At 39.2% G+C, this 16651-nt stretch overlaps 1 protein-coding gene across 3 annotated transcripts in view; it reads right to left on the minus strand.

Moving 5' to 3' along the window:
• The window catches only part of STK39 (serine/threonine kinase 39), a 205852-nt gene that overhangs the window by 132616 nt on the left and 56585 nt on the right, over positions 1-16651 (minus strand). For all 3 annotated transcript variants that reach the window (XR_012664368.1, XM_048869756.2, XM_048869757.2), the window contains exons 5-7: positions 16466-16521; positions 1202-1311; positions 1008-1109 (exon numbers count right to left, since the gene is read on the minus strand). Coding sequence is in view for 2 of the 3 variants with exons in the window: in XM_048869756.2 (XP_048725713.2) it covers positions 1008-1109; positions 1202-1311; positions 16466-16521 (268 nt within the window). In the remaining variant the exon portion in view is untranslated. The remainder of the gene's footprint in view (positions 1-1007; positions 1110-1201; positions 1312-16465; positions 16522-16651) is intronic.

Genomic DNA, 16651 nt, shown 5'->3' on the forward strand with positions numbered 1-16651 from the left:
TGTCAGGGATGGTCTAGATAATATTTAGTCCTGCTGGGAGTGAAGGGGACTGGACTACATGACCTCTCGAGGTCCCTTCCAGTCCTACAATTCTATGAATGAAATGTAGTGGAGAATGTTTGTCAGAGCAGTCCTCAATTGCTCAATTTTTAGTGAACTCTAAAGTCAGCACATAAAATCTTATTTTTGGCAAATGTAAGATCAGTTATTGCACCTTTCTGCCATTTTTGAGAATAATAAATTTCCAATTTCATACCATCATTCATTTGAAGACGTCAAAGTGTTTTACATGCCCTGAACCTTACAAAGGCCCCCCATCTTTCTAATATTACAGATTGACAAAGTATGATCAGAAAAGTGACTAAAAATGACATCCTTCTACTTCTATCAGATGCACACTCGAGGAAGTGACTTTGAACACACCAATTACTCTAGTATCAACATCCTTCCAAGATTAAACTACTTTTTACTGCTATTAGCACTGAAGACCCAACAGAGCTAGGATAAAGCAATGTGAATCCTCTTTCGGTCGCACCTCAACAGAACTGTTAGCTAACTTCTGGTTGGAAAAATCTTTGTTACTAGTGATAACGTGCAAGCCAAAAAATGCAGAGTTTGACCTTTACATACAAGGTGTGCCTGAAAGGCTGGAAGTTATAGAGAAAAATATATTACTTGTGATCTGAACAAAATCTGATCTAAAGTCAGAGAGGTGCTACCACGTGGAGCTCTACAATGACAGAGCCACTTTTCAGATAATTGCACATGACAACTTGCTCATGGTCATGAAGAAACAGAACAAGGAACAATACAGGGATCCCATCTTCCAGTTCTATGCTCTGGGCAATCTTGCCTCCTCCATTTAATCTACACAAGACTTAATTAATAAGCTAAAAGTAGAGCAATCCCAAGTCATTAAAAGAGAAATGCCAGAAATTTACTCCGTGTAAAGACCTGAATGTTACTTATGTAACACTAAATTATACATGATTTCCACGGGTAATTACTTTCATAGGAGGATATTTGTGGTACGGTGCAGCTCCTGTTGCTAATTCAATGGCAGTTATTCCAAAACTCCACATATCGGCCTTGAAATCATAACCTCTCACCTATTGCAGGGCAAAAAAAGAAGTTTTAGTGTGGTGTTTTAAATGTAAAGTCATCATAAGATACAAGTGCATTTCATTAGTCATAAAGATACCTGTTCCATGACTTCAGGTGCCATCCAACATGGAGTACCAACAAAGGTTTTTCTTACTTTGTTACGGGTAACATCGCCTCCTGTTGCTAAAAATGCACTAACACCAAAATCTGGAACACACATTTAAAAAAAAAAAAAAAAAGTTAAAAGTTCACCCTCTTCCCCATACCAAAACTAAACAGAAAAAAATATATATACATTTTAAAATAGGAGTCCAATTATAAAATCTTTTTTATAATTAAATTCAGCTGAAGAGTTATCCTTTTACAGCTGGCAGAACTACACAAAAATGTTAGAGACACAGAATAACAGCCTTATCTTCCTCTGTTCACATTCGTCTGTTAAGGTCATCTTAACAGACATCAGGTTAAAAAACAAACACACAACACACCATCAACATGGGGAACTTATTGCCATGGGATGTTGTGAAGGCCAGAAATATAACTGAGTTCAAGAAAAGAACTGGGTAAGTTCATGGAGGATAGGTCCATCAATGGCAATTTAGCCAAGATGGCCAGGGACACATGCTCCGGGTGTCCCTAAGCCTCCAAACTGCCAGTAGAGGAGACTGGACAACATTTTGAGATCACTCAAAATTGCCTGTACTGTTCATTCCCTCTGAAGCATCTGGCACCAGCCACTGTCAGAAGACAGGATACCGGGCTAGACGGACCATTGGTCTAACCCAGTATGGTTGTTCTGATCTTAAAAGACCAGCAATTTTGGCATATTCGAAGAGTATTCAATTACATTCCATTTGCCTTCCAAGGGAAATGAGCCCCCAAATTTTCAAATTTGTATTATTTTCTATCATTGTACCCTACTTCTAAGGTACCTTACTTTTTCTGGGTTTGTCAATTTATCATTTTTAGTAAAAAGTGCCCATCTGCAAAGACCTTTGGAGACCACAGCAAAAAAAGGAATTAAAATCACGAATGAAGTAAGGCAACAGGGACAATTAAAAAAAAAAGCTATATTCTTGGTCAGGAACCAGCTACAGAACATAGATACCATTGTTTCTGCTGTATTATTCAGTCTTTTCCTCTAGAAGTATTTGGGATTTTTATATTATCCGTACAGTTTGTGAAATCAATGCAACATTTGATGCTCTTATGCTGGACTACAGAGTTCTGTATCTTAATATACCCTGCAATTAGACACCATTTTTGAACAGAGAACATTAAAGGGCTTGGTGTTGCTACGAACATAGCTTCTTATGCATTCTCCTTTCTAAGCAAGCAATTCTCAACTTGTTTTAAACAATTACTTTTTAAAAATTGATTCAAAGGACTTGAATGCGCTCCTTAATTCAAGAGTTTACTCACACTTGAACCCAGTCTTCTCAACATGTGGCTGTGTATTATACATTTTTGTTCTTTAACAGCATAACTGAAGTAGGGCTTTGAGACATTACAGACCCAAACCTGGACCCACTCACATTCGTTTCCTCACTGACTTTGATGGGGATCAGCATTTACGATTTTGCCTTTGGTTTAAAATGGGATTAGAGTTTGGTCACTGATACTTTGTCATTACCCTCCACAAAACCATTATCAAGTGTGCGTCCAGTAAGCGCATTACAAGTAGATTGTCTTTTTTGGTTCCCTCCTATATTGATAAACACAGAAGAAACAATGCATTTAAGTTTGCCATCTAAATATGGTTTTCAGGGACTTGACCTGCAACTTGTTTGGTAAGGATTAAAGCAAGATCCTTGAGAGTCTGGGCCTGCTGCATGAAGCACTTTTGTTTTATATAACACATTATAGGTTAAGAGTTGCTGCTTTGGGACTTGTCAATATTCTGTAATGGGTAATTTCTTCTGAACAGAGTCCTTCTATCTAACCACGCAATTCTGCACTGAGTACTGAAGTATGAAGAAATGTTATTTTATTAACTAGTTGTCTATATTTCAGTTCTAGCTTATTCATTAACTTTTCATGAAATGAGTTATACAGATGAAAGCTGGTTTTAGCTTTGTTTTTCAGGCCACATTTGTTTATATCTTTAAGCCTGTGTACCACATTTTTAAAATTTTATTTATATGCACCTATTTGGTGCATAAGCTTCATAATAATCACCCAAATACTGCCCCATAGGTAAGTATATATTCTGTTTTATGACTTCACAGATATGAAGAACTTTCAAATGCATATTAAACTAGCTGGAGACCGCAGTGTTTGACAAGTCATATATAGAGGAGGAACAAGAACAAAAGTCATAACAAAAAGCGTTCCTTCACTGAGTAGCTTTGTATCTCAGATATAGATTCTTTAAAACATACCGGTTGTTTACTCAAAAGGTTCAGAGAGGTTTGATTTCCCCTGTCCTAACCCAATACTGTGCCTTTAGCATTGACATTTTCCTGTATTGTTAGGCCACTTAACGAAATGGGAAAAGGGAAGTCGACAAAACTGAAGAAGTTAGATAGCAAATAGTGTTACACATTCATGGTAAGAGACAGTAGCAATGTACAGGCAGCTGCCAAGGAAGAGAAGTTAACTATGTGTGTTTATGAAGCCTCTTAAGAGTCTTGCAGGTGGAAAGAATGGTGGGAGTGGGACAGCCTCACACACACAGTGAGTTAATACACGAGTGGCAAGATTTTCCAAAGCATTTAAGTGACTTAGGATGAGTCCATTTTCAAAAGCAGCATATGCATGGATGATCCCAAGTCTCACTGAGTACAGTGCCGGGAGAAAGTCAACAGGCATTAAGCTCATGTACCCAAGTCACTTTGGAGAGAGAGTATCAGAGGGGTAGCTGTGTTTGCCACTTTTACAGATCCAGACTAAGAGTCCTGTGGCACCTTACAGACTAACAGAAGTACTGGAGCATACGCTTTCGTGGGTGAATACTCACTTCATCGGATGCATGTAGTGGAAATTTCCAGAGGCAGGTACAAATATGCAAGCAAGAATCAGGCTAGGGATAACTAGGTTAGTTCAATCAGGGAGGATGAGGCCCTCTTCTAGCAGTTGAGGTGTGAACACCAAGGGAGGAGAAACTGCTTTTGTAGCTGGCTAGCCATTCAGTCTTTGTTTAATCCTGAGCTGAAGGTGTCAAATTTGCAAATGAACTGAAGCTCAGCAGTTTCTCTTTGAAGTCTGGTCCTGAAGTTTTTTGCTGCAGGATGGCTACCTTTAAATTACTATTGTGTGTCCAGGGAGGCTGAAGTGTTCTCCTACAGGTTTTTGTATATTGCCATTCTGATTTGTGTCCATCTATTCTTTTACATAGGGACTGTCCAGTTTGGCCGACGTACATAGCAGAGGGGCATTGCTGGCACATGATGGCGTAGATTACATTGGTGGACGTGCAGGTGAATGAAGCGGTGATGGTGTGGCTGATCTGGTTAGGTCCTGTGATGGTGTTGCTGGTGTAGATATGTGCACAGAGTTGGCATCGAGGTCTGTTGCATGGATTGGTTCCTGAGTTAGAGTTACTATTGTGCGGCGTGTAGTTGCTAGCAAGAATATGGTTCAGGTTGGCGGGTTGTCTGTGTGCAAGGACTGGCCTGCCTCCCAACGCTTGTACCACCAGCACTCCCAGCTATCTCCGTGACACCACTGATTTCCTGAGAAAACTACAGTGCATTGGTGATCTTCCATGGTGGCTAGGATGGTGTTTTCTGGATGTAGAGGCTCTCTACACAAACATCCCACACACAGATGGAATACAAGCTGTCAGGAACAGTATCCCTGATGATGCCACAGCACAACTGGTTGCTTAGCTCTGACTTTAACCTCACGCACAATTATTTCAAATTTGGTGACAAACCTACTTCATACTCCTTCTTGCAAATAAAAAAAAAAAAGAGTCATTAGACAATTTTATTATATAGCAGATGACACAAGAGAGTCACCAATACTAAATCAGTACTTGCCAACTTTTACTACACTGTGGTACCCAAGAGATCCTAATTTTTCCCTGGATTCAGAGGAGGTTGCTCTGTAATAAAATGCTGGTGAATATAGAGGTCATGCTGCCCGTTGTACCCAGAGCTCTAAAACTACGTTGTTTTGGCTGAAGTTTCCTCTAAAAATCAAAATTAGGTGGCAAGTTTTAAACCTTTTCTTTCTAATAAATATGGAGACCTTCACAACACTCTGCAAGACCCAGCTACTTTCCCAGGCTTAAAACTCAGATTAATACTGAGGGGAAGCCTCAAAAGCATCTGAAAAAGAGTCTGGTTAAACATAGTCTGTTCTGTGGTCATTCGTAGCCACATCAATGAACAGTAGAAGACCTGCCTACTGAAATTTAAGGGTTTTGCACCCACAGCTACATACGAAGTGGAAATGAAAGACCTTTTCCCTAGATTACTAAAGCTGCACACTCTAAGATTACCACAGAACTGTCACTTATACTGACTAAAGTAAAAACTTTACCAAACAGCCCATACCTTCTTTCAGTTCCCCCTCAGTCTCCAACTGTGATAACAAGGGAAGATTGTTCATTAGTGTGTGCTCCTTATCTCGACTTGGGTTTCTGTTCCTTCACTTATTCCACGGCTTTTTTATATTCTCTACGCTTGACTTGCCTAGAAGGCCGAAACATCGATGAAGTACTAATTATTTCTTGCACAAGGCACTAGATGTTACAATCTTATTGGTATTTAATAGGCTATAGGACTATGGGCCAGTAATGATTTTAGAACCATTTAGTTAAGAGTAGGCTGAAAAACTTTCACTTCTCCTTTACAGTGAACAGAAAGAGGAAAAAAAGTTTGGAATTTTTAAAAATTCCAAACCATGCAACAAAAGGTTTGCTACATTCCCCCTAGCCAACTCTGTTCCGCTACCCCAGGGTCTGCGACTAGACATCTTTCCTGCACTTCAATTTCTTTGAAGATCGAAGAGCCTACTTAAATATTTAACACGCTTCTAAGTCCATATAGATTCTGTTTCTCATTTGTCATACACAAATGAGCACCAGTATTTGTTAGCCTTAGCACTTTGCAAAAAGCGAGAATACTGAAGGGCAATTACACTTTCAAATATCATTGTTTACAAAATTTAACATTAAACAATAAACCATTTTGTCTTTGTACATTTCTCATTTTGAACTGAACTTTATTATGCAAAGCCACCAATACTGTGGCCAGGAATCCTTTAATTATAGAAATCAGGTGTAATTGTTAACAAAGGGAGGCATATAAAGTGTTCAGCGAAAAGTGATTTTTGATTGCGACTATTTTTATGACTTTGAAAGAAAAAATACATACAAACTGAAAATACAGAGCACCCACAAAGCTGAAAAAATAGAAGATTTTTTTTAAAATAGATTGTAAAAAATCAAAATTGATGACTCTCCGCTCCTTAAATGTTTTCATCTTGCATTTCTGCTTTTATTTATTGCTGGATTTACAACAAATCACATTACAGGAACTGTGCAAACCAGCCAGGACTTGCAAAGACAGTTCAGATTCAAATATTCTCCCCAGGTGAAGATGTGGAATAGCCTTCTAGCTAGAAAGTGTGCCATAAAAACCACATGCCACAGGATACATGCCGTATGTCCACACAGTCATGGAGTTTCATTAATTCTAGATGCACTGCATGACTTCACAGCACAGTGAAGGGGCTTACTCACCGAGAGTAATGCCAAGGACAGGAATGGAAAGAAGACATAGAACTAATCACAGGGATTCTAACTACAGCAAGATGCAGTGATGTACTGTCCAAAGAGACATATGGTAATCCTGGCAAGAAACACAGTATTACTCATGAGAAGGACTGCATGATCTTCATAGGATCAAAAGTATAGTTAGAGTATCCAAAGTTAACAAAATAAATTGAGACCGCTTTTTCAAAAATCTAATGCAATCACATGGATAGAATTTGGGGTAATTCCCTTATAAAATGAGTGGATCTCAAATACTTGAACTAACGTTTTAGAAAAGTCACAGTGTCTCAGCAATTGCCTAATATGTCCTACACTTGAAGCCATGTGATTTCAGGTACAGCTAGAAGTCTGCCCAATTATTTCCTTTTATTTCAATTTAACATTAAATAGAAAAAGCAACTGAAGATTTAATATCCCATTAATTTTAATATTAATTTTTTTGGGGAAAAAGGTCAAACCTCCACGTGTTACTTCTGTTTAATTCCAGGGCTTTGGAGTGGAGCCCGGAGCTGGAGTGTGGAGCAGTGGAGCTGCAGGTTTTTGCCCGGAGCTGGAGCACAGAAAAACTTGACTGCTCCCCCATCCAGGATTTTTTTTTTCCTTCTTCCATTTTCAATGCAAAATGAATGATATTTAGCAAGAAAGTCCTAAAGGTGCCAAAAAGTTTCAGATTGTATAACAATTGATATCATCATCTACTTTACCACTTTACGTAATATGTCACAGTTATTCTCACTTCGGCCGAAATCAAGATTTAACATACAGATACAAAATCACAAAGTTTTTTTGACAGGTTTCAGAGTAACAGCCGTGTTAGTCTGTATTTGCAAAAAGAAAAGGAGTACTTGTGGGACCTTAGAGACTAACCAATTTATTTGAGCATAAGCTTTCGTGAGCTACAGCTCACTTCATTGGATGCATACTGTGGAAACTGCAGAAGACATTATATACACAGAGACCATGAAACAATACCTCCTCCCACCCCACTCTCCTGGTAATACTTTGGATGGGCTATTACTCTGCTGGTAATAGCCCATCCAAAGTGACCACTCTCCTTACAAGGTGTATGAAAATCAAGGTGGGCCATTTCCAGCACAAATCCAGGTTCTCACCCCCCCCCCTTTTTTTTTCCCAAAAACCACACACACAAACTCACTCTCCTGCTGGTAATAGCTTATCCAAACTGACCACTCTCCTTACAATGTGTATGATAACCAAGGTGGGCCATTTCCAGCGTAAATCCAAGTTTAACCAGAACGTCTGAGGGGGTGGGGGTAGGAAAAAACAAGGGGAAATAGGTTATCTTGCATAATGACTTAGCCACTCCCAGTCTCTATTTAAGCCTAAATTAATAGTATCCAATTTGCAAATGAATTCCAATTCAGCAGTTTCTCGCTGGAGTCTGATTTGAAGTTTTTTTGTTGTAAGATAGCGACCTTCATGTCTGTAATTGCGCGACCAGAGAGACTGAAGTGTTCTCCGACTGGTTTTTGAATGTTATAATTCTTGACATCTGATTTGTGTCCATTTATTCTTTTACGTAGAGACTGTCCAGTTTGACCAATGTACATGGCAGAGGGGCATTGCTGGCACATGATGGCATATATCACATTGGTAGATGTGCAGGTGAACGAGCCTCTGATAGTGTGGCTGATGTTATTAGGCCCTGTGATGGTGTCCCCTGAATAGATATGTGGGCACAGTTGGCAACGGGCTTTGTTGCAAGGATCGGTTCCTGGGTTAGTGGTTTTGTTGTGTGGTTGTTCGTGAGTATTTGCTTCAGGTTGGGGGGCTGTCTGTAGGCAAGGACTGGCCTGTCTCCCAAGATTTGTGAGAGTGTTGGGTCATCCTTCAGGATAGGTTGTAGATCCTTAATAATGCGTTGGAGGGGTTTTAGTTGGGGGCTGAAGGTGACGGCTAGTGGCGTTCTGTTATTTTCTTTGTTAGGCCTGTCCTGTAGTAGGTGACTTCTGGGAACTCTTCTGGCTCTATCAATCTGTTTCTTCACTTCTGCAGGTGGGTATTGTAGTAAGAATGCTTGAAAGAGATCTTGTAGGTGTTTGTCTCTGTCTGAGGGGTTGGAGCAAATGCGGTTGTATCGCAGAGCTTGGCTGTAGACGATGGATCGTGTGGTGTAGTCAGGGTGAAAGCTGGAGGCATGTAGGTAGGAATAGCGGTCAGTAGGTTTCCAGTATAGGGTGGTGTTTATGTGACCATTGTTTATTAGCACTGTAGTGTCCAGGAAGTGGATCTCTTGTGTGGACTGGACCAGGCTGAGGTTGATGGTGGGATGGAAATTGTTGAAATCATGGTGGAATTCCTCAAGGGCTTCTTTTCCATGGGTCCAGATGATGAAGATGTCATCAATATAGTGCAAGTAGAGTAGGGGCTTTAGGGGACGAGAGCTGAGGAAGCGTTGTTCTAAATCAGCCATAAAAATGTTGGCATACTGTGGGGCCATGCGGGTACCCATAGCAGTGCCGCTGATCTGAAGGTGTACATTGTCCTCAAATGTAAAATAGTTATGGGTAAGGACCCCTCACAAAGTTCAGCCACCAGGTTAGCCGTAACATTATCGGGGATAGTGTTCTTGACGGCTTGTAGTCCATCTTTGTGTGGAATGTTCATGTAGAGGGCTTCTACATCCATAATGGCCAGGATGGTGTTATCAGGAAGATCACCGATGGATTGTAGTTTCCTCAGGAAGTCAGTGGTGTCTCGAAGGTAGCTGGGAGTGCTGGTAGCGTAGAGCCTGAGGAGGGAGTCTACATAGCCAGACAATCCTGCTGTCAGGGTGCCAATGCCCGAGATGATGGGGCGCCCAGGATTTCCAAGTTTATGGATCTTGGGTAGTAGACAGAATATCCCAGGTCGGGGTTCCAGGGGTGTGTCTGTGCGGATTTGATCTTGTGCTTTTTCAGGAAGTTTCTTGAGCAAATGCTGTAGTTGCTTTTGGTAACTCTCCGTGGGATCAGACGGTAATGGCTTGTAGAAAGTGGTGTTGGAGAGCTGCCGAGCAGCCTCTTGTTCATATTCCGACCTGTTCATGATGACAACAACAGCACCTCCTTTGTCAGCCTTTTTGATTATGATGTCAGAGTTGTTTCTGAGGCTGTGGATGGCATTGTGTTCTGCACGGCTGAGGTTGTGGGGCAAGTGATGCTGCTTTTCCACAATTTCAGCCTGTGCACGTCGGCGGAAGCACTCTATGTAGAAGTCCAGTCTGCTGTCTCGACCTTCAGGAGGAGTCCACCTAGAATCCTTCTTTTTGTAATGTTGGTAGGGAGGCCTCTGTGGATTAGTATGTTGTTCAGAGGTATTTTGGAAATATTCCTTGAGTTGGAGACGTCGAAAATAGGATTCTAGGTCACCACAGAACTGTATCATGTTTGTGGGGGTAGAGGGGCAGAAGGAGAGGCCCCGAGATAGAACAGCTGCTTCTGCTGGGCTGAGAGTATAGTTGGATAGGTTAACAATATTGCTGGGTGGGTTGAGGGAACCATTGCTGTGGCCCCTTGTAGCATGTAGTAGTTTAGAAAGTTTAATGTCCTTTTTCTTTTGTAGAGAAGAAAAGTGTGCATTGTAAATGGCTTGTCTAGTTTTAGTAAATTCCAGCCACGAGGAAGTTTGTGTGGAAGGTTGGTTTTTTATGAGAGTATCCACTTTTGAGAGCTCATTCTTAATCTTTCCCTGTTTGCTGTAGAGGATGTTGATCAAGTGATTCCGCAGTTTCTTTGAGAGCGTGTGGCACAAGCGGTCAGCATAGTCTGTGTGGTATGTAGATTGTAATGGATTTTTTACCTTCAGTCCTTTTGGTACGATGTCCATCTGTTTGCATTTGGAAAGGAAGATGATGTCTGTCTGTATCTTTACAAGTTTTTTCATGCAGTTGATAGATTTCCACTCCATATGGCTAAATGCAGTGCCTTGCATAATGACAGGTTTCAGAGTAACAGCCATGTTAGTCTGTATTCGCAAAAAGAAAAGGAGTACTTGTGGCACCTTAGAGACTAACCAATTTATTTGAGCATAAGCTTTCGTGAGCTACAGCTCACTTCATTGGATGCATACTGTGGAAACTGCAGAAGACATTATATACACAGAGACCATGAAACAATACCTTCTCCCACCCCACTCTCCTGCTGGTTATAGCTTTTTTTGGAGATATGTTTTATTAAAGAATCAGATAATCATCAGACATCCGGCAACACTGCAGACTGCTCTCACCCTTGTGCCAAGGTTAGGCAAGTACGTACTTGCATAGATTAGTTAGATAAGTGTGTGTTGATACTTCTTTTGTAAGGGTTGATCAACGAGACGCGCTGAGTGCTGCGATTACGGAAAAGTGTGACGGAAGACACAACATTTAAGATATTACAAACAGGTATATTGCAAAAATATATATATATATATATATATATATATGTTTTTCTTTATTGATATATTAAGATATCGCAAGAGATATTAACCACAAGCTCATTTCTAACACGGGTTCCCGTTACCGGTACATTTGTTCATTTATACATGCTCCCATATCACTCTGGCGGACTTATTTTATATGTCATCTGTTCAACGGTCTTTTGGTAGCGTTGTTTGTAATTTTAAATTTACTGAAAAAGTTGTTGCAGAGTAACAGCCGTGTTAGTCTGTATTTGCAAAAAGAAAAGGAGTACTTGTGGCACCTTAGAGACTAACCAATTTATTTGAGCATAAGCTTTTGTGAGCTTATGCTCAAATAAATTGGTTAGTCTCTAAGGTGCCACAAGTACTCCTTTTCTTTTTTTGAAAAAGTTGTGTGCAGCAGGCATATAAATATACAGTATATAGAAATTAGGAGTGATTTTTGTGATATATCCAGAGTGATTGGAAAATGTCCAACACAACTTTGGGGGTGAATCCTTACTTCACTTTAAGAAAAAACGTTTGTGAACACGTGTCCTAAAATTCTTCCTAAGGGAGCTACAGTCCCTTCAAAGAGGTGATGAAAAGTTAATTTCTGATTAATATCTCAAAAACACTTTATATTAAAGTAATGAAATTATGTCTGTGTTTTAGCGTTAGTATGTGCTACCATATTACATTATCCAAAATTATTTAAACCATAGGTTTAAACGAACTGGCGGTTGTTCATTTTTATTTCATATTTCAAGAAAGGCTTCTCATCGACTGCCCCTGGCTACGAGCGGTAATATTATGTTCCATAATAACTTAATTTTTGGTTATTATTTATTATTATGTTTAAAATGTATGGTTCCAAAGTTGAAAAATAAGTAAAATTGTTTGTATCATTCTAAGCATCTAAGATGATTAAAATTTTTAAACAGTTTTCTTGGAACCAGTTAATGATACAAAATAAATTAAGAGGACCATTTTAATGCATGTTTTAGCATTAAATTAGATTCCAGAGTTGTATCTGTTAAATAGTCAAAGATTTAAAAAAAAACATTGATTAAAATTGGCCCAGTCCCCCCAGTTCACAACGCCTGTAGTTTAGATAATTTTATTTGAATGATGTTTTACGATAGAATGTTGAAAATAAACTTTAAGGGGAGAGCGGATTCAAATTGCAAGCACAGTCCTTTTAGTAAAGAGAGCAAATTTTCAGAAATATGTTTTTGCTTCATCAGCCTGAATAGATTATACAAGATAGAGCAAATAATAGGTTCCATCTTGTGCAATGTTTCCATCCTGATGAAGGAAAAACATATTTCCGAAAATTTGCTCTCTTTACTAAAAGGACTGTGCTTGCAATTTGAATCTGCTGTCCCCTTAAAGTTTATTTTCAACCTTGTAACGTGTAGCCTCGTTACTTCCCAACAATTAATGTTGTAGAACAGCAATAGCACGTACTAACGCTACGGCACATACCAAATTTCACTGATATATCTATATGAAAGCATTTTTGAGATATTAATTAAAAACTTGGAAAATATTTCAAATATTTTACCACAAAATTTCATAAGAAAAACTAACTTGCAATTTATAAATAAACATTTATATTAATTATGTATATTAAAAATACTTTACTTCATTAAAACTGCAAGAAACATGTTAAAATATTAAATATACTTTAATAACAATTTTGTATAAAAAGAAAATGAGATCATTTTTGTCCAGAAAATCTAAAATAAATTCGAAGTACCTTAAGTGGTTAAGATATCACAAGCAGGTACATTAAGAAAAAAAATCTAATGCTTTTGTTCATTGCTTTTCAAAGATCATAAACATTTGGATGTGGTAGCAGCACAAGAAGATTTGGCCATGGCTTCAACAAAAAACAAAAACAAAAACTCAAATCTGCCCCCCCAAAATGATTGATAGCCGATTTTACGGAAAAGGATCTCAACGACGTCTTTACTTTTGAATTTTAAAAACCCAAATTTGGACTTTTGGGAAAAGCAAAGAAGAAATTGGCAACGTGCAAGGTAGGAAAAGGAAGTGAATGGGGAGCTCAAACCATGTCGCTTCAAGACAAGCAAAAAGTGCTGTGAAAAGTTTCAACCTTTGGCGGCATGTAAAATGTAACCATCCTGAAAACTATGCAGCTCTGGTTACAAAAAAGGACCAGGAAGATGAGGCAAAACAAAAGGCTGACGTGGCTAAACAACGTTCATCTGACTCTTTTCTCCAGGAGTTTTCAAAGAGTTTTTTTTTCCCCCAGAGCTTCATCTGAAAAGAAACCCAAAATTGAGCAAACAAAACTTGACTCATATTTGAAGTTCTCAAAGGTTACAGTCACCATGGATGCCAATACTTTCCGTGAAGGGCTGATGGAAATGGTTTGCTTGAGTTCAACACCACTCACTACCTGCAGGCTAAAGAACAAAGGATTCCAAAAAATTGCAGGTGAAATGCGTTGGCAGCTTGGCGTTTCAACGGGGCACGATGCGGTTCATCATTTAGTTGTCAACACAGCTGAGTCTGGTCGCAAAGAGCTCAAGAAAGCTTTGGAGCAAAAATTGTGCTACTGAAAATGGATGCTGCAACCCATGGAAACAGAAATTTCCTTGCAATCAATGCTCAGTACTATGAAGAAGAAAAAGAAAGCTGTGGCAAAAACCTTGGACATAAATAGACACTGAAGGGCATCAATTCTTCATACGTGAAAAGTAAAGTAAAAGCTATTTTAGAAAAATTTGGGATCAGTGAAATGCAAGTGCTGAGCATCTGCGTTGACAATGCAACAAACATGACATGTGCAGTCAAAAATCTCAGAGGTAGAAATGGTTTCATTGTCCTCACTGAAAACAGGGATGTGGACAGAACTGAAGCTATTTTGCCTGATGAAGGAGCTAAAGGAATGGATGAAATCGAACTCAACATGGATGCTGCTGCGCAATGGGTTAATAACCCTAGCCTCATACTTCCAACATGTCTTCATGAGGACGACTCAAAAGTCCAACTAATGAGGTGTGGTATTCACACTCTTCAGTTGGCAACCTGGGATGGATTGAACAAAGAACATGCGAAGAAATTTCTGGCAAAAATTCGACAAGTCGTTGTCAAACTATGAACCTCAAGTATTCAAAGTGTTCTGCTTGATCTACATGGGGTAACTCAATCATCGGATACTGCCACTCACTGGGGTTCAACATTTGTGATGATTGATCGGCTTCTCATTTTTCAGTCTTACTGTGAACAAGTGGCTGCTGCTGGAACAAAAGCTGAATGGGACGAAGTGAAGAACATGCGAGACCTCTTGGCAAAGCCGAATCAAACTGTGAATCTTCAAGCTGTCAATGTAACCCTGGGAGTTTTAATGAAGGAACTGCGAAAACTGTCAAAATTCTTGCAAGAAAATGGTGGACAAATTGCAGAAGGAATTCTGTCCTCCATGCAGAAACGCAAACAGAAGCTTTTTGACAATATTCCTTTCCTTGCTGGAGTTTATGTTGACCCACGGTATCAGATTCTTCTTACCTCAAGGAAATACCAAAGGCAAAGGAAGGGCTCCTTGATATTGCTCGACGACTCGAAAAACAAAATCTATTACTACATTTGAACTCGGCGAAAGAGGTTGAAGAAAACGAAAAACAACAAAAGGAGTCATCAACAATCGAATCTGTGGTTTCGGAAAGTTCACATCCTTCAGAAATAGCAAGCTGTTCTCAAAACTTCCGTCTCCACTCTGAACTTGTTCGAGCGTCCATCCCTGAGACGTCTTCAACCATCACAGGGAAATGGAGACAATTTAAGCACCAATTCTTCAGAAGATGATGCCTTCGAAAAGGAACTGGATAAACAACAAAGACGGCAGCGAGTTTCTGCGATACATAATTGTAATGAAGCATTATTTGAGAGAAACTTTCGGGAAGATTGTGAGGCGATGGAGTCTATTGGTAGGCTAAAAGTTAAGTCTGTTTTTGAGGCCATTCACAGCTACCCACACCACATTCAAGCTGCCTGTAGAATTGCTTCGAGCATGCCAACAACTCAAGCTACTGTAGAGCTACTGTTTTCAGCTTTAAAGTTAATTTTAAATGATTTGTGGCATGAAAGGCTATGAAAGACAACTTGATATCTGCAATAATTTTTTACAGAATGTATTATGAATGATTCTAGTTTGTATCATTGTTGATGACATTTAAGTTGTTTTAAGTCTGAATAAAAATGTTTTTTCAAAATTACAGTATGTACTTTATTTAGTTAAAAATTAATTTGAGTTGGAGCGCAGAATGGAGCTGGAGTAGTTATTATTGGTGCCGGAGTAGAGCTGGAGTGGAGCAATTCAAAAATTTGATTGCTCCAAATCCCTGTTTAATTCAAAGGAGATTTCTGCTCACAAGCTGAAAACTAACATTTTTCTAATTCGTGACTTGCTCTTGATAGCTAATCTACTAATAGCTTCTGCTCTGTTCAGCGTTATTTCCATGCCCTTGTAGACGTTATTTAAAAACAAAAAACAAAAAAAAAACATGCAAAAAGTCATGTGGACGACCCAGGGCATGTTCCTAGCTTCTTTTAAACTTATGCAGCCTAGTGGCTAGCAATCATGAGAATTAACAACTTATTTGGTTGATATTATAGGCAGACTACCACTAAGAAGGAAAGTACATGTTTTATAACATGATCTTTAAGAGGCCTTAGAAATTATTGGAGTGTCCATCATGAAACAATGAAATGCTAAGAGTGGAAAGGGAGGCATTTTCTCCTAAACATCCCTCCACACATTTTCAAGAAGAGTCTTGAGGCCCAGGTCACTGTAAAGACATCTCCATTATATTTTAGTGTAGATTTTAAAGTCACCATGATGTATTGGAATAAGTTACAGAAATACAGTTCATGACATAATGCAGAGGACAAAGTGAATTGGTAAGTCTGGGTAACAAGTTCTCCCACGGATGCGGATCGTTACAAGATGCTGGGAAATAAGTTTTTTGACATTGTTGGTATGGATTGTAAGGCAGTCAGGATATATGCTGCTCAGATGCTTTATTGTTGCTTTGGAGATCGTGTAGTCTCAAACTGGGCTATTGCACCACATTTTTCAGCTGACACCCTCATATTATGAAGTTGGTAGCCCAAGAGATACTACAGCATTTCCGAGGGGGGGGGGCCTCAAAAGGTATCACTTAACCCAGATTAGCTTCATTTCCATTTGTCCTTGACTCACTCTTAGGCCTCAATCATCATTACCTGCTATTTGTACTGAGCCATCTTCACCCAAAAGGATATTGCCAGCTTTCAAATCCCTATAATGCACAAATCAGAAGAGAGTTAACTTTCTGATTAAGTTTCATAATGTGTCATTATAGCTATTGTACAGAAAGCTTCATAAGACAAATGTAAAAATTAGTAAAAAGGTTCAACCACTCAAAACAT

The sequence above is a fragment of the Caretta caretta genome, chromosome 11 (assembly GCF_965140235.1).
Source record: "Caretta caretta isolate rCarCar2 chromosome 11, rCarCar1.hap1, whole genome shotgun sequence".
In the NCBI taxonomy this organism is placed as follows: Eukaryota; Metazoa; Chordata; order Testudines; family Cheloniidae; genus Caretta; species Caretta caretta.